Raw genomic sequence first — 20,997 nt, forward strand, 5'->3', positions numbered from 1 at the left:
CAGAGTATCAGGACTGTTGGACTGTTGGAGTGTTGTATTGTAATAAAGAAGTTACCTCTACAAGTGTCTCCGGAACCTGTTCGTGCAGGGAGGAGCTGGGTGGGGAGGGAGGGGCTGGGTGGGGAGGGGCTGGGTGGGGAGGGTGGGGCTGGGTGGGAGGGGTGAGGCTGGGTGGGTGGGAGGGGTGGGGAAGGACTGGTCACCCCGTGGTGCCCTTGTAAAACTCAACGTTTAACCTACTCACGCCGGCTTGTGCTCTCTCTCACAGTCGGGCATATTTGCGGAATACACCACGCCACCGTTGACCCTGGCCATTGACCGAGCAACCCAATGTTGCTACCAGCTCCCTCCGCAGGAATGTGTTTCTGTTCATTTCCCATCAAAACAACGGAAACAATGAAATAACCTAAGAGTTAAATATTACCGCTTGATGGAATAAATTCTCCTTCACTTGCACTAAGTGGAGAGGAATTTACTGTTGCGTTGCACAAGTTGTTGAACGAATTGTAATAGCCTTGTGACCTTTACAACTGACACACCACCCCAAACAAGACGTAAATTTTGATCTTGTTCAAGGGTTATTAAAGGCCCGAACATTACAACTCTGTGTGCGGTTTTTTGGTTAGATTCATTTGGCAAGGGAAACTAGTTGGCTTTCCCTCTGCTACACTCGCTTGACAGTTTAACACATTGTCCTGCCACATCCAGTGTCACGGTGCTTGTCTGACATTACTAACCAGAGGAGATGAATGGTGAACATTTAATAGAGAAATGGAACATTTATGCTGGTCTTTGGAAACAGTTTTAAACAATCCAGGACGGTTTGCTTTTATGGAAACATTCCAACTGTGATTGTATTTGTTTGGAATGCCCCAGCGGCAGTCGAGGTTTTTGGCAATGATCTGCAGGGATGGTGCGTTTCCGTTCCTAATCGCGAGGGCATATCACTGTTACTGCGCCGTCCGTTAGCGTTGGTTCACGTTCGGAGCAGTGAGGAAGCCCGCTTATCTTATGTTGTTGAGTTGCGTCGGCAATAAACCCAAAGGGCAACCTTACCCGGTAAATACAGTGAACCATATAGTAAACCACTGTAGTCTTCGTTCCTGCAATGAAGGAATAACAAAACTACACCAACTCTCTCCGGAAGCCCTCTTCTGGCTAGCAGACCTCGACGTTTTCATTTATCTCCTAAACATATTGCCAGAATTGGAGTAAATTGTAATATGGTGCCACCTAGTGGCGATACAGCTCAGACGAGTCTTTTAAGTAAATAGGCGGCAAAGCTTAGTTTTCGATTCATATTCATCATCATTATCAACCATGATTAAATCCAATGCTGGATGGAGGCCTCTCCAAGCTGTCATCACATTTTCTTGCAATGCAACATTTCACGGAGCACCTGCATACGAGCTGATTTCAGAGCTCTCCATCTTTGATCTTTAAACGTGCATTTGAAATTGGTTTTATACTCCTACTGATGCTCCTGCTGTTGTGGGGTGACTCATGCAGCCAGCTATGGCTACAGGGGTTGGTGGAACATGTTTGTCGTTTATTGTGAAATTTCGGTCACAGTTCCTATGATCACTGTTACATTGCTTATGGCTTTATTTAGGTTATTTCAAAACGTTTTTTGGTTTAGCCATGTTTGTTTGTTGTAGTACGGAGTTAGAATGATGGCTTTAATTTAAGTTGCCTTTTGGTTGTTGTTGTTGTTGTTGTTGTTTGACTTGCATCCCAATGGGATTTTTGCACAGCGTCGGTGTACGGTGCTTTTTTCTGGAAGACTTTGCAGTTTTTCCCTGGATTTTTCTGTTTACGCATAGTAACTTTGAGATGTTTTCTTGTTCATGTTTTTTTTTATTTGTTGCGGTTGCACCCGATTCAAGAACCGAATGGCTCACAGGGCTATACCAAATAAATTAAAATGAAATGAAACTGTTAAGGCTATATGGGGGATCTTTCTGTTTGTGTTAGGTGCTCGCTAACAGCACTTGCCCCTACAATCTGTCCAATCTATACGGGGAATCTTTGTCTTAGGTGCTCACTAACAGCACTTGCCCCAACATTCTGTGCAAGCTATACGGGGGATCTTTGTCTTTGTGTTAGGTGCTCACTAATAGCACGTGCCCCAACATTCTGTGCAGGCTATACGGGGGATCTTTGTCTTTGTGTTAGGTGCTCGCTAACAGCATTTGCCCTGACATTCTGTCCAAGCTATACGGGGGATCTTTGTCATTGTGTGTTGGGAGCAAGTTTGAGTCGCGTGTAGTCGTGGGAGTTGAACGGGCGCCTGCTGCTACTGACAGGCGTTGACTGCGATTGGACAGACGCTGATAGACAGACACACACAGACAGACAAGACAGGCGGACGGACACAGACAAGAGGAACACAGAGACAGAGGCGACATAGACAGAGAGACACAGGCAGAGAGAGAAACACACAGATGCGAACAGAGACACAGACGGACAGAGAGATGTTGAATCGAACACACTGAACTCGCTCCATTGAAAGAGTTTCCTCGATCTTTGCCCATCCCTGGAAGTCGTTCTAGTTTCTATTTATTTCATTGTGTGTGGTGTGTACGTGTAAGCAATGTGGGATATCGATGTACACGGACAAGAACAAGATCAGCAGACAAGACGTATTTCATCCTCTTTGGTTCATTCAGTAAAGTCACGTAGGTAGAAAAAATAAAATAATAAAAAATAAATCACGACGCTTCGATCGCAACACGAGCGGTCCTCCTCAGGCGAAAACATCCAGACATTGTCACGGCAGAAGTCGCGTGAGCTACTCCCTACCCCGGGGCTCGCCTCGCTCAGCTGAGCATTGTTTTAATGTGGTGGGCTCACGAGAAATAGATTTCTGTAAGACGAAGGTACTTTGAAAACCCACTGGCGATACTCTTTTATATAAGCGCACAACTTCATCTGTGACTAACGCTGCACTTTTCATCGTTTTCATGCAGGGGGCGCTGCAAACCTACGCGTCCCCTGCATGAACGACGGAGGCGCAGGGACAGACGTTCGATCGCGTTGGAATCGATCTGCAGACGGCGGTCTTCTCGCACTGCCAGCTCTGTGTCGCCTCATCTCGATCCCGCGATCCCAACCAGGTGAAATTCCGCATCGAACCGAACCCCCGGCAAGGCCATCTACTTAACGACGAGAAAATTCACACGAAATGTCGTTTTCAATTAATAAGCTTCCAGATGTAAAATGATATCAGCTTTTAATTAATGCAATTATCAAATGCAAAACAATATACAATTCAAAGTTGTTTTATTTTAAAACTTCAAAACGAAGCATCGGGAGCTTGCGTGGATGCGTCGTTTTTTTTGTGACTTTCCTGGCCCAAGGCCGTAAATGGTTGTGAGGGGCACTGCAGGCGGTCAGGCTTGCTTCAACCCGTGGTTGCCAACATCCAGACGTTAATCAGCATGGACCATTTCTCGTCCTAATTCGACAATCTACGTCAACAATACAAAATTAGAATTCGTGTTGTAGAGAATGTATCTTCTCTACGTGTAACTTTTGAGTGGTATGCCTTATAACTGACTAGCGGAAGTACCCGGCGTTGCCCGGGTGAAAAATATATTTCTTAAAAACCTTACATATATATACACAGATACTAAGGTATTGTCAAAGCCCGGTGGGCCGTTTGTACATTTATATACTAACAAATATATAAGAGGCTTGCACAAGTCCAAAAAGTTGTTGAAAGTGTGGGGTAAATAGTTGATGTAAAAGGTTTCCGAAAATGGTGGACCCCCCCCCTCAAAAATATCTTTACACCTCGTAGGTATATATACCTACACACCTTACAACAGAGGAAGTAGTATCTATTGACTCTGTAGTAGTATCTACTGACTGTACCGTAGTATCTACTGAGACAGTAGTAGCTACTGACTGTGTCGTAGTATTTAGTGACTGTAGTAACTACTGACCATCGTAGTATTTACTGGACTACAATAGTATCTACCGACTATATAGTCGTAACGACTAACTGTATAGTATCTGCTGACTCTATAGTAGTATCCACTGACTATAGTAGTAACTACTACATCTATTGCAGTATCTACTCACTCTATAATAGTATCTACTGACTCTAGTAGCTACTCACCGTGGTAGTATGTACTGACTGTATAGTAGTACTAGCGGTTAGTACCCGGCGTTGCCTGGGCGAAAAAGGCAGACACACATGTAGTTACACACGCAAATCAATTGACACACACACATAGAGTTACACGCACAAATAGACTCACACATACATACATAGACTGAACAACAACCGGCATTCGCCACTAAGTGGTGGTGACGTCACGACAACGCTTGTGCCAGGCTATGTGCACCTTGAGGCCACGTGAAGTGTCGAACGCCCGCTGGCAGGAGGTCACGGGGCAAACCCAGATGGCACAGGTCGATTGACTGAGGAGACTGGCTGATGCACCACCTGTGGCCCATACTGTGGCAACTTTCTGTGCTTTAGCCACCCGGCGCTCCGCTCGTTGTTGTGAGCGTCGCTCCTCCGCCCTCCATTGTTGTTGGAGGGTGACTGCCTCCAACTGCCCAGTAGCGTCCTTCAGGAGCCTCCTCCACAGAGGCCGATCTTGACACGGCTGGTACCAGTCATCCGCAAGTGGACTCAGCACCAAGTCCTCCTGTAGCACATCACTCCATGTCTTCTCCAGCCCGTGCCGCGCCCATTTAGCCCCCTCGATCCGGCAGATTAAAAGCTGTTTAGACATGCGGTGGCTGGCCATGCGGTCTACATGACTCAGGCAACGCAGCCTTACCTGCCGGAGGTCACCGATGGAACTATCCAGATCTTTCAAGGATTTGTGAGCTCCTCACACAATGCAGCCTGGTTAAAGCCAGGATGGATCATAGGCAGGCCATCCTAAATGTTTCTAACCGGCGAATATGTTCCATTAGGGGGGTCCAAGTTTTGCAAGCATAAAGAAGGGAGGGAATGGCCGTGGCCGAGAAGACCTGAAGCTTCGTATGAAGTGATAGACCAGGTAGCTTCCACACAGCGTCACCCAGGCAATGAAAATATAATGCAGCTCGACTGCTTCGGAGTGAGACCTTTGCTGTTAAACCGGAGCCGGTCACACACTGGCAAGGTATGGGAAACTCTCCACTGTCTCCACAACTGCCCCGTCACAAATTGGGAGTTGCGAGGGTGGAGTGTCCGATGGTACAAAATAGGCAGGCAGGTGCTTAGTTTTGGTGAGGCTGATGGTAAGGCCCCCCACCTGTTGGTGACAAGCTCCAGGTTTAGCAGCAGCACCTCGAACTCGTCCTCCGAGTGAGCAGGAGCAGCAATTAGCAGATCATCGGAATACATAACGTGGTTGAGCAATAGGTAGCGATCCCTTGACCGCACCCGGCCATCGATCAGCCTCCTATTGTATCTGTAGCAGTTGGGAATTCTTCCAGTACAGGCATTGAAGGCTTGACGAACTACGTGGTCCAAATATATGTAAAATTATGTGGGCGCCAGAGGGCATCCCTGTTGCACCCTAAGGTGTAAAGGGAATGGCTCTGACTCACGGCTACGTAGTTAGACGCGGGGTCACTCACCATCATGAAGGTCCTTAAGGATGGTGATGAGTGGGTCAGGGACTCGGAAAGCACGAAGAGCAACCCAGAGTCCAGGCCTACTGATGGTATCATTGGCCTTGAGCAGGTCAATAAAGCACACGCATGGACTAAGATGCACACATGGACCTACAGACACGCAAATAAATGGACTTACACTGACTAACATGGAGGCATGCACACACTGCGACTAACACACACGCACATATCGACTCATACACAAACACATCGACTCACACACACGTATGGACTCACACACACATAGACATCCACTTGAGATACACACACATGGAGTTACACACACATATCGACGTACACACATACAGCGACTCACACATACATCGACTCACACACAGACATACGTGGACTCACACACATTGACGTAAACACACATGTACTTACACACACACATCGACTAAGACACACACACATGGACTTACACACACATACATAGACTGACCCACACATTGCCCTACACACACATACACATATGGACTGTGACACACAGACATGTACTTTAGATACACATGGATTAACAGGCACATAGACTCACACACACGCATTCCTTACACACACACATCGAGTGACACACACATATATGGACTTACACACACATGTGGACTAACACACAGCGATTGATACACACACACATGGACTGACACACACGCACTTGTACGTACACACACACATGGGGCGTTGTCCGTTTGATAAAGACAGACACACACATGGACTTACACACAGACATGGACCCACACACGTAGAAACCCATTTTCTTACACGCACACAAACACATATGGACTCACACACACAGACATCGACTATAGGGACACACATGTAGTTTCTGCACACAAACATTATAATTGTAATATTAGGCAACTTATTAGTTTCATAATAGTGAGCGAAGCAGAGTTGTTATGTGCACACAAACATTATCATTGTAATATTTGTAAACTTATTTGTTTAATAATAGTAAACAATGAACCTCAGTTCTTAGCGAAAGATGCAATAAAATTGTACTTTACATTGGCGTGGTGACGCCTCGTCCCGTGCAGAGCCCGCGGCCTCGGCTAGATTGGCAAGCCGGAGGAGGTGAGACATTGCCAGGCTGCTGGCTGGGCCGCTACCCCCCCCACCATCCCCCCGCCCGAGGCAGAATAATACCAAGTAAGCGTTGTCATAATATTAAATTAATATGTAAGGGCTTTATAGCAGTAATTGCACGCATTGGGGTGGTGGGGGGGTGGGTAGGGGACATCACACTGTGAAAAGAAACCGGCAGCGTGATGTGTATATTTATTCCATGTTAAACGCGTGAAATAAAATGTCCCCGTGAGCTGGAGCGAACGCGCAGTACTTGGTAGGGTCCGCCCCCCCCCCCCACGCAATTGGCGTCACTTGGTACGGTCGACTGCGCGCAATAAGTAAATAATTAATAATAGAAACGGCACAAATGTGTTAATTAAAGTACTTTAACGTTTACGGATGGGAAAACGGAATAGCCTATTCCCACCACGGGGCTTAGGGCATGCCGCCCGGCAATTTTTTTTCTACGTGAAGGTCACCGTCCGAGAGCCAAATCCCCCGCAAGCTCGAGCGCGCGGAGACTTTTATAAAAAGATGAATGATCCGAGTGTGCTTCCTATTTCCAAGACAATGAGTTGCTCCAGAGATAGATGCTTCCTGAAAACATAAAAACACCCTTTGACCTGTATCACAAGAACAACGGGTCTCACCTGAGTTATCTGTACAGGTTACTTGCAAAACACACACTTTGTCCTAACATCACTTAATAAATGTTTGACCCTTATGAACAAAATGTTAAATGTACGCACACCATCAGACAAGTATTCATTCTAATTTATTGACAGGCATATGAACAAAATTGAATTACTGCACCGAAATATACTGCATTAGGTTACATCCTATTAACAAGAAGCTAATTTAAAAAAATACGCACCATCTGCTTAACAGTGTATGTACAACATACGAATGCACCATTCAAAACCAGTCGGCCATTGCATGCTGGCATCTGGGTAAAAATTTAGCAAATTCTAAACATCACCTACAAACTCCACAACTGAGATGTCACATCAACCATCGCCCCCTACTGATAGGCTCTTGTCCACATGCAGGCCAGTGCAGGGCCACCACCTTGTGCCACACAGGGGCAGCTGCTACTTGGGGATGCTCTTCGAGTGTTAGAAATGAGATACGATACAAAACTCCGAAATACCGAGGCAATTAAGCAAGCACAACATAAATGCAATTCATAACATAGTAAATGCTTGGGAGCTTATTGGCTCTCGCTCCTGGTTAGAGATCTACCCAACACACAGGTCCACAAAGATGGCCGCTCTTACCCTGCAGGTTGAACCTAGGAACTGAGTGTTCAACTTCACATTCTTGTCATTAAAGGCCTGTGACAAAGGTGCGTCTATTGGAGCGGCATCGTCTGAAGCTTACACATCTACCGGGTCTCCATTTGACTTTGTATTGTCTCAGAGGAAGTCCACCCACACTTCCACTTCCACAAACTGCTGGGAGTTGCCTCGCTCTGTCTCACAGTCAGAATTCTCCTCCTGCTTCACGTTGCCTCCATCGATGTGAAGATCCGATTTTGGAGTTGAATCTTCATCTTCACATTTTACCTTCACTTCTTCGCTCTTCACCATCACTTCTTCACATTTCCTCTTCACCTCTTCATATTTCACCTCGAAACCTTTAAAAGTTTCCAAGCTGGGATTTTCTTCCGGTTCTTGTTTCATGAGGGATGGGCTCATTGCGGAACTTTGACTTTCATAAGCTGATTTCAGACTCCACTCCTGGTGGATATTCTGATGCTTGTGTGTTCTCTGGTGTCTTTGAAGATGTGGTGACTGTGCAAACGCTATCCCGCACAGAGTGCACCTGAAGGGTTTCTCTCCCGTGTGTGTCCTCTGGTGTGTTACAAGAGCAGATGAACGTGCAAACGCTTTCCCACACACACTGCACTTAAAGGGTTTCTCTCCCGTGTGTGTTCTCTGGTGTTTTACAAGAGTAGATGAAAGTGCAAACGCCTTCCCACACACACTGCACTTGAAGGGTTTCTCTCCCGTGTGTGTTCTGTGGTGTACATGAAGATGTGATGACTGTGCAAACACCTCCCCACACACTCTGCACTTGAAAGGTTTTTCTCCCGTGTGTGTTCTCTGGTGTTTTTTAAGATCAGATGAACGTGCAAACGCCTTCCCACACACACTGCACTTGAAGGGTTTCTCTCCCGTGTGTGTTCTCCGGTGTAAATGACGATCTGATGAACATGCAAACGCCTTCCCACACACACTGCACTTGAAGGGTTTCTCTCGCGTGTGTGTTCTGTGGTGTTCTACAAGAGCAGATGAATGTGCAAACGCCTTCCCACACACACTGCACTTGAAGGGTTTCTCTCCTGTGTGAGTTCTCTGGTGCTGTGTAAAATGTTCAGGACGATCCGTGCTGTATGCACACCGGTCGCATTGTTGCCTTTTTGCACTGAGCCGCGCCGAGTGTCTTTGCTCCATCAGACCAATTCTGCAGAGGAAGTGACAGCTGCAGACAGAAAAAAAGAATTTCCACACCATCTACACATCAGTATCGAGGCACAGAGGAATGCATATATACACAGTCACACGTGACTTACACGTCTATACTTATTCATATATTTATGATATAGTAAAAAACGTGTCCCAAATTTATCACATGGGCTGTTATGGCACACAATCAGAGGGCAAATGGTCATAAACATGCCTGGAAGCCCTCGTATCTTCAAAATTAATGTTAACCCAAAACTCCGAGCACAAAATTTCGGCTGTCTGGCTTCAAAAGGAATATTTATTAAAGCTAAATTCAGCTGACATAGCAAAAGGTGTTGATAAGAATACTATTTGTGTTATGCAGAAATGCATAAATTAATGTTCAATCGCAACTTAGAGGTGTGAAGCCAGCCAGGCTCACATAGGCCTCGGCAAGGTAAGGTAAATTACCTTTATTACCGGGTAAAAGGGTAAAGGGTAAAGGTTTCGACATGCCAAGGGGTATGGTAAAGGGTAGGGTAAAGGTAGCTCAGAAGAATTACCCGGTAGGGTAAAGGTAGCGCAAATAATTACCCGGTAAATACAGTACTTTGTTTACTGCTAAAAGTTCCGTGGCGCAGTCCGTGGCCTCAATTTTAAAGTGATGGCGGACTAAAAGTCGACATTGGATCTCGTGCCGGTGACGATGGAGCACCTCGTCCGTCATTGCGATCACGGTGAAGCCGCCCTTAGAGCGATCGATGAGCCCTTGACTGCGACGGGGATGAAGGCCGAACTGGTGCGGTACCGCCACCTACTGGTTCAGGAACCCGCCATTGTGGCATCCTACTTGAATCCACAGCTTCCAAAAACGACAGACCAAGACGAGCTGGCTACACTGAAGGCCACAATCCGCTCTGTCCTGCAGCATCGCTATTCAGACGTGCTCACGATCTCGCCGACGGCAGTTGCTGCCCATATGGAGGAGCGGTCGCTGTTCAGCACCCTGTTCAGCAACGTCGGCAACTCCATAGACGACGGCGATGAAGTCGATCGTTTTCTGAGCATGGGCGTCACGACCGCCAGCGCCTTCATTTACGTAATGCAGTGGTGGTTTCTCCGCAAAGAGCTGCTCCCCGCCCACTACAAGATGGCTTGCGACTACTTGGGAGCGCCGGCGACGTCAACTCCCTGTGAACGCGCGAATAGCGGAGCCGGGCGGGAGTTCACATGCGTTCGCCAGTCGCTGTCAGCGACGCTCTTCATCAAGTCCATGTGCTTGCGCTCATGGATCATGGCCGGCTGCCTGAAGGTTCTGTCTAACTGGGCCGGAGCGGCGCAGGATCTTATTGCCTGTGGTCCGTCCGAGGATGATGGCAATGACGAACATGATCAGGTTGTTGATGAGATCACCATCGACCAAGACGACTGGGACGAGGAGGTTATGGAGGACGGTGTCGTCGACAGCCTAAACGCCCGATTTGAGAGTATTCTATATGAATAAAGCGCTCTAACTAGCATTTATCGTTATAAATGTTTTTCATGTTTTTTAACCCAGTAATGACCCTGTAATCGGGAAATTTGTATGGGATAAGGGTAAAAGGTAGGGTAAAGGTAGGCTCGTTCTTTTTTACCTTTTACCTTATCTGCTAAAGGGTAAAAGGTAGGGTATCACGATTGTATTGTGGCAAGGTAAAAGGTAGGGTAAAGTTTCTCTTTTTTTTACCGTTTAACTTTTACCTTACCTTGCCGAGGCCTAGGCTCACGATGTCCTTGAATGCTGGGATGAACAGATCTGGCTTCAGCTGCATGTGTGTGCTGTGTTAACTTCTTGACTGTTTCCATTCTTACAAAGAGTTCCAGAGGAAAACAAAAAAACAACTCCTGTTTTGATATAACCTCCGTGCTCAATAGAGTTAATTGACTTTACTGCAAATACAAACTTGACACCGTCACACACTCAGAGGCGGAGCCAGGATTTTCAGGTAGGGGGGGCAACCCCTCCAGCAATGAAAAATGATAGTTGTTATTAAGGAGTTGTTATTAAGGAATTGTTAGGAAGGAGTTATTAGTAAGCAAGGACTTGTCCCTTGCTTTATTCGACACGTGTGATCGGCATCGCGCTCGCTGAAGGTGTTGAGGCCGATGAAGGCATTGGCTTCTCGGAGTTTCAATACATATCCGTGCGAAGAACATGTGTACAACTGCTATCTTTAAAATAAAGCAGAACTTACATCTGTTTGTTTGTGTGAAGCAGCAAAAACTCTCCAACGCTGAGCTCTGGCGTCATGAAATTTCCACAGTTTATGCTGTCTGGAATTTCTAAGCGAACGCGACTATTTTCAGCTCGCCACGTCATTCCCTTCCTGAGTTGCCAAAATCGACCTCACGTAGCAGTGGGTTACGGTTCAATATCCTCGAGTGAAAACATCCGATTTAGGTAAATTTATGTGTTTTGGCTTTTTTCTTTCTTGCAAGCATACATTTTTTTCAGGGATTTTCAGTGAAATATGAGGGAATATTAAATTTATCCAAGACAAAAATTCAAGTCCCGGGCAAAGCCAAGTAGCGAAGCTAGTTACTAATGAACCCCAATGATCCCATCGAAATTAGGGATTTCGATGGGATCATTGCCACCCCACCCCCACTGGCTCCACCACTGTCACACACTGGCATGGTTCACAGGTGGTGGTGTGTCCAGACCTATGCCTGGCCACCTTCACCTGCTTAGTATTAATGCTTCCTCACTCCACCAAGTAATTCATTGAGGATCAATCAACACAGCCGAGGCTGCGTGTCTCTCTCTCTCTCCCCTTGGTCGCTTTGATTTCCTTCCCAATTCACGGGTTTCCCCTCCACATGTAGAGTGAACACCACCATGTGTCTAGAGTGAACACCGCCACGCGTCTAGAGTGAACACCGCCACGCGTCTAGAGTGAACACCACCACGGGTCTAGAGTGAACACCGCCACGCGTCTAGAGTGAACACCGTCACGCGTCTAGAGTCAACACCGCCACGCGTCTAGAGTGAACACCGCCACGCTGTTGACAAGCCCCACCTTGTTGTTATTGTTGTTGTGGGCAGGTCTCTTCTGAAAACAAGAGCGGTACAGCAGCTCAAGCGGGCGTGGCCTGGTAAAAAATTAAAAAAAAACTGTGAATATTTAAAATAAAAACAAAGTTACAAAGTAGCGAGCCAGGTGAAGAAAAATTTTAACTTAAGCAAGATGTTCTTTGGTTCTTTCGGAAAAGTCACGTAGAATAAATAAATAAAAAAATTACATAATAGTTTCAGTTTCATTTATTTGGTATAGCCCCGTGAGCCATTCGGCTTTTGAATCGGGTGTAACCGCAACAAACAAAAAACATGAACGAGAAAACATCTTAAAGTGACTATGTGACTGTGCAAACATAAATCCAGGGAAAAGCAGCAAAATATTCCACAAAAAGCACCGTACACCAACGCTGTGTGCAAATAGCATACGACGTTTCAATTGCAACACAAGCAATCATCATCAGGTACAAATGAAAAAGGAAACAAACCTAGTAAACTTAGAAATGTAATGCAATACAACACAGAGAGTCGGCTAACATAACAGTCAACACCCCACCTGGTTGATTACGTTCTTCCAAAGATTGCCCAATTTGAGAGAGAGACAAAACACAGACACGGAGACACACAGACAGACACATAAGCAGAGAGAGATAACACAGCGACATACAGAGAGAGACACACACAGAGACACACAGAGAGAGACACAGAGAGAGACACACACATAGACACAGAGAGATGACACAGAGACAGAGAGAGATGACACAGACACACAGAGATGACACAGAGACACAGAGAGAGACACACACAGACAGACACGGAGAAACAACGCCTCTGTGCCGAGGCCTTAAATAGAGAGAGGGGGGCAGAGAGAGGGAGGGGGGCAGAGAGAGGGGGGGTAGAGAGAGAAGGGGGGTAGAGACATTATCAGTCAATGCAAGGCCGTAGCCATGGAGTCAACATTGGTGTCCCCCCCCCAGAAAAATATCTAAATTTGAAAACTAATTTCCTACCTAAAAAATAAGAAAAGTTCACTAACACATGGGATGGAATTTTTTTTATTTGATACAATAATGTCTAATAGTGTATTGTATTACATTGCTCTGTTCTAGATTTGAAGCTTTCGTGACTGCAAGGATTCTTCTTCTTAGGTTTTTTCGGTAAAGTCACGTAGGTAACAAAATAAAATTAACATTAATAAAAGTAAAATAAAAATAAAATAAAAATCACGACGTTTCAGAGGCAACACAAGCTTCCGTCTTCAGGTGTAACCGCCACAGCACGACAGCTGTATCAAGTAAATGAGAGATACCACTCCGTATATATAATGTTTGAGGGGGTGGGGGGGCAGGAACGGACCACGTTTTATTATGATGGTAAGGTGCGGCTTGAGACTACGGCTAGATTACATAACAAATGACTGAGCCTTTATTATGGAGAGGTGCGGTTTGTGACTATGTCTAGCCTACATAACAAAATGCTGCAAATGAGACCGAGCCTCTGCCATGTAGATGGTAAAAGCACAAAAGCAGGTCAGGAAGAAATAGCCTCCTGCCATGTTGTTTGGTGGGTAACACTTATATCAGGAAACCAGTGTGTGAAAAAAGGAAGCGAAACCTGGTAAAACAAAACTGGCTATCAGTAACCTGTACAGTAACTCAAGACTAGTTGTCTGTCAAATAAGATGGTCCAAATAGGTGTAGTTAAATCTTTTTTGAAAGGTTAATCACATCTTTCCAATGATTACTCAGTTTGTAACCATCATCATGGTTGAAATTATGTCTGTGTTTGTACATTTGTATGGCTTCGTGTACAAACCTTTGATGGTAGCCAGGAGGTTTGCAGAGCACCTTGGTCTCGGAAAAGACAATTTCATGAGAGCCCACAGAGTTGTAGCAATGGTCGGCAATGGCCAAAGAATCAGTTCTGCCGTGTTTCAGATCTGACTTGTGCTCGCGGACACGATCAGAAACATGACGTTTCGTTTCTCCAATGTAGCAATCACCACAACTGCAACTCAGTTTGTAGACTCCAGGATACTGTAAGTCAGGAACGACATCCTTCACAGATGGAATCAGATCACGAATTTTATGCACTGTACTGAATCTGACTTGGATCTTATGTTTGTTTAGAATTTTGGAGATCTTTTTGGTCACGCCTGCTATGTATGGTAAATTGATAGTTTTGGTCGGAGTTTCATGTGGCTGTTTCTGTATGGTGGGAGAAACAGCTTGGCGGATGGTGCGGTCAGAGTATCCGTTCATCCTGAGGGCCCGATGTACATGTCTTAATTCACCGGCCAGGTGGTGTTGGTCAGAAATGCCATGAGCTCTGTGGTATAGCGTTTTGATGAGATAATTCTTTTGAGATGGGTAGTGGTGGGAGTCCGGTTTCAAGTAGGAATCTGTGTGGGTGGCTTTCCTGTAGACAGAATGTCCCAAGGATCCGTCAGGTCTCCTCTCAAACAGAATATCTAAGAATGGTAGTTTACCATCTTTCTCCACTTCCATGGTGAATCTGATGGATGGGTGTCTGGAATTGATGTGGTCCAAGAAGTGGTTCAATGCTGGGAGGTCATGTTGCCAAATGACAAAAGTGTCATCCACATACCTCTTCCACAGGGAAGGACGCAGGGTGGATGTCTGGATGGCGTCTGATTCAAACTTTTCCATGAACATGTTGGCTATCACTGGTGACAAGGGGGACCATAGGGGTACCCTAATTGTGTTTGTAGAAGGTGCCATTCCAGGTAAAATAGGTGTTGTTGAGGCAATGCCTAACCAGGGCAGGTACATCAGAATTCAATCCATGTTGGACCAAGTCCTCAATTATTGTTAGGGTGTCCGGGACTGGACATTGGTAAACAGAGATACTGCATCAAAACTGACGAGAATGTCATCAGGAGATAGTACCATGTCCTTAACCATAGAGATTAATTAGGTTGAGTTGAGTACTGCCGAAGAGATCTTGCTTGTGAAGGGAAGCAGAGTATCTGATAGAAACCGGGCTAGTTTGTAGGTAGGAGAGTTTATCGTCAACACGATGGGTTGTAGCGGGGTGCCTTCTTTATGTATCTTGGGAAGACCATAGAGTCTGGGAGGTCTTGCCGCCGATGGTTTTAGAGAGGGACGTTTGGTTGGTTCGATTAGGGAAGTCGAACTCGTGATGATTCTGTTGGTTTTTGTCGTTAGGCTATTAGTAGGATCGTTTTTAATTTTGGAGTAACTCCCATCATTAAGTAGGTCCAGGATTTGTTGTTGTATGAATCTTTATCCATGATGACCGTGGCATTGCCCTTGTCTGCCGAGAGGATGACTATATCATCTCTCTTTTTTAGATCCGCGAGTTCAGAGCGTTCGTTTTTGCTAATGTTACTAGTGGGTTTCTTAGCATTCTTAAGAATAGTGGCCATTTCAGCTCTTGCTACATCCGCATGGATGTGTCCGATGCCTCTGAGGGCTACATCAATCTGAGAAATCACATCCTCTACTGGTATATATTTAGGGGTGGCGGCAAAATTTAGTCCTTTGGCCAGTACCGTTTTTAGATTGTTAGAAATTGGGATGTTACTCTGATTAATAACGGTCTTGTTAACATCCAGCTTTGTGATGTGTTACCCACCAAACAACATAGCAGGAGGCTGTTTCTGCCTGACCTGCTTTTGTGCTTTTACCATTTACATGGCAGAGGCTCGGTCTCATTTGCAGCATTTTGTTATGTAGGCTAGACGTAGTCACAAACCGCACCTCTCCATAATAAAGGCTCAGTCATTTGTTATGTAATCTAGCCGTAGTCTCAAGCCGCACCTTACCATAATAATAAAAAGTGGGCCGTTCCTGCCCCCCCCCCTCAACCATTATATATACGGAGTGGTATCTCTCATTTACTTGATACAGCTGTCGTGCTGTGGCGGTTCCACCTGAAGACAGAAGCTTGTGTTGCCTCCGAAACGTCGTGATTTTTATTTTATTTTTATTTTACTTTTATTAATTTTCATTTTATTTTTTTACCTACGTGACTTTACCGAAAAAACCTAAGAATATGAATCATTGCAGTCACAGAAGCTTCAAATCTAGAATGAATGCCCTCTACGGGAATTCCACCTATCTGTTAGAATTTTTAACAGACGAGACAAGAAGTCACAGCTTCTCGAGACGCTGGCCTTCCTCAAGAGATGCCGAGATAACAAGGTAATACCCATCGCTTTCACACTCACATCCACTGCTGTGTCCTCACCGAACTCTAAACAGATTTTATTTAAAGCTAATCTCGGAGAGAATAAGGTTACTCCGATCTGAACTCGATAATTTAGACAAGACTCTCTTACAAACACGTTTAATGTTAACACAAAAAATGTCACCTTCCGATTGGAACCACGTTGATAACATGACGTCTGCTTCTGCTGACTCAATGTCAGCCAAATGCAAAGCTAACCTGATTTCTAAATTGAACCTCCTATCTAAGAAGAAACCAGAGCCACACATCACAAAGCTGGATGTTAACAAGACCGTTATTAATCAGAGTAACATCCCAATTTCTGACAATCTAAAAACGGTACTGGCCAAAGGACTAAATTTCGCCATCACCCCTAAATATATACCAGTAGAGGATGTGATTTCTCAGATTGATGTAGCCCTCAGAGGCATAGGACACATCCATGCGGATGTAGCAAGAGCTGAAATAGCCACTATACTTAAGAATGCTAAGAAACCCACTAGTAACATTAGCAAAAACGAACGCTCTGAACTTGCGGATCTAAAAAAGAGAGATGATATAGTCATCCTCTCGGCAGACAAGGGCAATGCCACGGTCATCATGGATAAAGATTCATACAACAACAAAATTCTGGACCTACTTAATGATGGGAGTTACTCCAAAATTAAAAACGATCCTACTAATAGCCTAACGAAAAAAACCAACAGAATCATCATGAGTTCGACTTCCCTAATCGAACCAACCAAACGTCCCTCTCTAAAACCATCGGCGGCAAGACCTCCCAGACTCTATGGTCTTCCCAAGATCCATAAAGAAGGCACCTCGCTATGACCCATCGTGTCGACGATAAACTCTCCTACCTACAAACTAGCCCAGTTTCTATCAGATACTCTGCTTCCCTTCACAGGCAAGACCTCTTCGGCAGTACTCAACTCAACCCAATTAGTCTCTAAGTTAAGGACATGGTACTATCTCCTGATGACATCATCAGTTTTGATGTATCTCTGTTTACCAAAGTCCCAGTACCGGACACCCTAACAATAATTGAGGACTTGGTCCAACATGGATTGAATTCTGATGTACCTGCGCTGGTTAGGCATTGCCTCAACACCTATTTTACCTGGAATGGCACCTTCTACAAACAGAATGAGGGTACCCCTATGGGCTCCCCCTAATCACCAGTGATAGCCAACATGTTCATGGAAAAGTTTGAATCAGACGCCATCCAGACATCCACCCTGCGTCCTTCCCTGTGGAAGAGTTATGTGGATGACACTTTCGTCATTTGGCCACATGGCCTCCCAGCATTGAACCACTTCTTGGACCACATCAATTCCAGACACCCATCCATCAGATTCACCATGGAAGTGGAGAAAAATGGAAAACTACCATTCTTAGATATTCTGTTTGAGCGGAGACCTGACGGAAAGCCACCCACACAGATTCCTCCTTGAAACCAGACTCCCACCACCACCCATCTCAAAAGAATTATCTCATCAAAACGCTATACCACAGAGCTCATGGCATTTCTGACCAACACCACCTGGCCGGTGAATTAAGACATGTACATCGGGCCCTCAGGATGAACGGATACTCTGACCGCACCATCCGCCAAGCTGTTTCTCCCACCATACAGAAACAGCCAAATGAAACTCCGACCAAAACTATCACGTTACCATACATAGCAGGCGTGACCAAAAAGATCTCAAAAATTCTAAACAAACACAAGATCCAAGTCAGATTCAGTACAGTGCATAAAATCCGTGATCTGATTCCATCTGTGAAGGATGTCGTTCCTGACTTACAGTATCCTGGAGTCTACAAACTGAGTTGCAGTTGTAGTGATTGCTACATTGGAGAAACGAAACGTCATGTCTCTGATCATGTCCGCAAGCACAAGTCAGATCTGAAACACGGCAGAACTGATTCTTCGGCCGTTGCCGACCATTGCTACAACTCTGTGGGCTCTCATGAAATTGTCTTTTCCGAGACCAAGGTGCTCTGCAAACCTCCTGGCTACCATCAAAGGTTTGTACACGAAGCCATACAAATATACAAACACAGACATAATTTCAACCGTGGTGATGGTTACAAACTGAGTAATCATTGGAAAGATGTGATTAACCATGCAAAAAAGATTTAACTACACTTATTTGGACCATCTTATTTGACAGACAACTATTCTTGAGTTACTGTACAGGTTACTGATAGACAGCCAGTTTTGTTTTACCAGGTTTAGCTTCCTTTTTTCACACACTGGTTTTCTGCTATAAGTGTTACCCACCAAACAACATTGCAGGAGGCTGTCTCTTCCTGACCTGCTTTTGTGCTTTTACCATCTACATGGCAGAGGCTTGGTCTCATTTGCAGCATTTTGTTACGTAGGCTAGACGTAGTCACAAACCGCACCTCTCCATAATAAAGGCTCAGTCATGTGTTATGTAATCTAGCCGTAGTCTCAAGCCGCACCTTACCATAATAATAAAAATTGGACCATTATATATACGGAGTGGTATCACTCATTTACTTGATACAGCTGTCATGCTGTGACAGTTCCACATGAAGACAGAAGCTTGTGTTGCCTCCGAAACGTCGTGATTTTTATTTTATTTTACTTTTATTAATTTTAATTGAATTTTTTTACCTATGTGACTTTACCGAAAAAACCTAAGAATACATAGCTCTGTTTTTTCTTTTTTTACCTTTTCTTGTCTCATAGTATGTAATGGCAGAGATTAGGGATTAATAAATTACAACGCAATCATATAAACAGAAATCTATGTATTGTTATATGAAGACAAGTCCAGATTTCGTGGCCAAGGTTTAGCAAATTGTTATTTTTATTAACAGAGCATCGCAATTATTATTTAAAAAAATATTTTTACAGCAATATATTGGAGGGGAATATTTGATTATTATAATTGTTATAACATATTCTAATTATTATAACACATTATAATTATTATAACATATTAATAACATTATTATAATTATAAAATATAATTATTATAACATTATAATTATTATATATTATAACATATAGTAATTATTATAACAAATTATAATTATTATAACATATTATAATTACGGCCTTGTGTCAATAAGATTTGGAGGTTTGGTGACTGCACAGAGAGAGACACTTAAACAAACTTCGTAAAATTTGGAAATGCAATGCAACAGAGAGTCGGTCAACACACAACTAACGCATCGCCTGGCTGAGTACGTTCTTCCACAGATTGATAAACTAAGCGAGAGAAGTAAAGCAAACGCCATCAGGCGAGGGCAGGAGGCAAGGCCCTGCGTTGTAAAGTTCCAACCTGGGCATCGCTTCCATGTTCGCTACTACTCAAATGACATCCCGACGAGAGAGAGCGAGGCTCTACCTCGGTAAACAACAACAACCACAACAACAACCAAAACCACCACTACTGCGATGAGAATTTCTCACCTCGGATTTCAGTTCCCGCGCGGAGCGGCAACTTAACGTTACCTCGTGACGTCACGCTGTAGCAGGTGACATGACGTCACTCCCCTCCCGCAATGAGCGGCTCTGTAACTTAATAAATTATGTTAATGAGCCTGGCCCAAACGTGGAGGGATGGGGCGTGGATGCGGAACCGGTCACAACGAACTCGAGACGGCTTTCACGAATATATTATGTTAATGAGCCGCCAGTCACTGGGTGTTGCTTTGCCCAAATAAGGATAGTTCTTGAACAGATAACGGAAGTGACCCAGGCAGAGGCGACGTCACGCTCAATGGCGCGTTGGACGGGGTGTGAATAACTTGGTGACATGACGTCACTAGCAAGGTACACCTCCCCCTGGCGTTTCACGCCAATGAGGTAATGCTGAGTGGTGACATCACAGAGCGGGGTTGGAGTTTAAATTGATTTAGATTCATTTTCCATTGCTCCCTCCCTTGAACAGAGACCCCTTGGGTGTGTGAGCTCAGCAACAACAATGTAGACATTATTGTACGTACACACACACTATGTGTGTGTGTACGTACACACTGTGTGTGTGTGTTCACACTGTGTGTGTGCACGTACACATACTGTATGGGTATGTTCACACTGTGGGGGGCACAGTAATCTCAGTCGACCAATGGCATCTTTTCACCAATGTATTATTTTCCAGCTTTTTTATTTTATTGATTATTTTATATATTATTGTTCGTTTTCTATCTGCGTGACTTTACCAAAAGAGCCAATATGGTAGCACATTTGTGAGGGTCGCTAGCCCCCGAGATCCCTCCCTCGGTACCCCTAACGGCCGGGTTAACCTCATTACTCGCCCCCTCGCTGCTAGGCGGACCGCTGCTGCGTTCTTCACCCATGGGGTGAGAGCCGTCGCTCCAGGATTCCCCTCCCCCGCGGGTCCGCGTAGTAGGCATGGTTAATTACGTACGCGCACACCCACACTCACTCAACCCTGACCACTCACGCTAGGATCGCGCACCTGTATTATACACGTCGTGAACGTGCGCGCACACACACATACAGCTCCACACGCGATACCCACTCTTGCGCCGCTCTGCGCCGCGCTCGCCGCTCACGTTATGATCGCGCACCTGGGGTACGCTGATTACGCACGC

The 20,997-nt window shown here is 45.1% G+C and overlaps 1 protein-coding gene across 3 annotated transcripts; it reads right to left on the reverse strand.

Moving 5' to 3' along the window:
* Positions 1-7,465: 7,465 nt before the first annotated feature.
* On the reverse strand, positions 7,466-19,913 carry LOC144934458 (uncharacterized). Of its 3 annotated transcripts, XM_078860227.1 has the most exons (4): positions 19,850-19,887; positions 12,746-13,020; positions 12,194-12,266; positions 7,466-9,171 (listed from the first exon to the last, which is right to left on the reverse strand). In XM_078860227.1, exons 2-4 carry the CDS (start codon positions 12,852-12,854, stop codon positions 8,103-8,105), a joined length of 1,251 nt encoding a protein of 416 aa, XP_078716353.1. In that variant the 5' UTR covers positions 12,855-13,020; positions 19,850-19,887; the 3' UTR covers positions 7,466-8,102. The 3 variants fall into 3 exon arrangements, with proteins under 3 accessions (XP_078716353.1, XP_078716372.1, XP_078716363.1); XM_078860246.1 differs by lacking the exon at positions 12,746-13,020 and having other exon boundaries at positions 19,850-19,913; XM_078860237.1 differs by lacking the exon at positions 19,850-19,887 and having other exon boundaries at positions 12,746-13,065.
* Positions 19,914-20,997: the final 1,084 nt, after the last annotated feature.

The sequence above is a fragment of the Lampetra fluviatilis genome, chromosome 1 (assembly GCF_964198595.1).
Source record: "Lampetra fluviatilis chromosome 1, kcLamFluv1.1, whole genome shotgun sequence".
Classification (NCBI taxonomy): Eukaryota; Metazoa; Chordata; class Hyperoartia; order Petromyzontiformes; family Petromyzontidae; genus Lampetra; species Lampetra fluviatilis.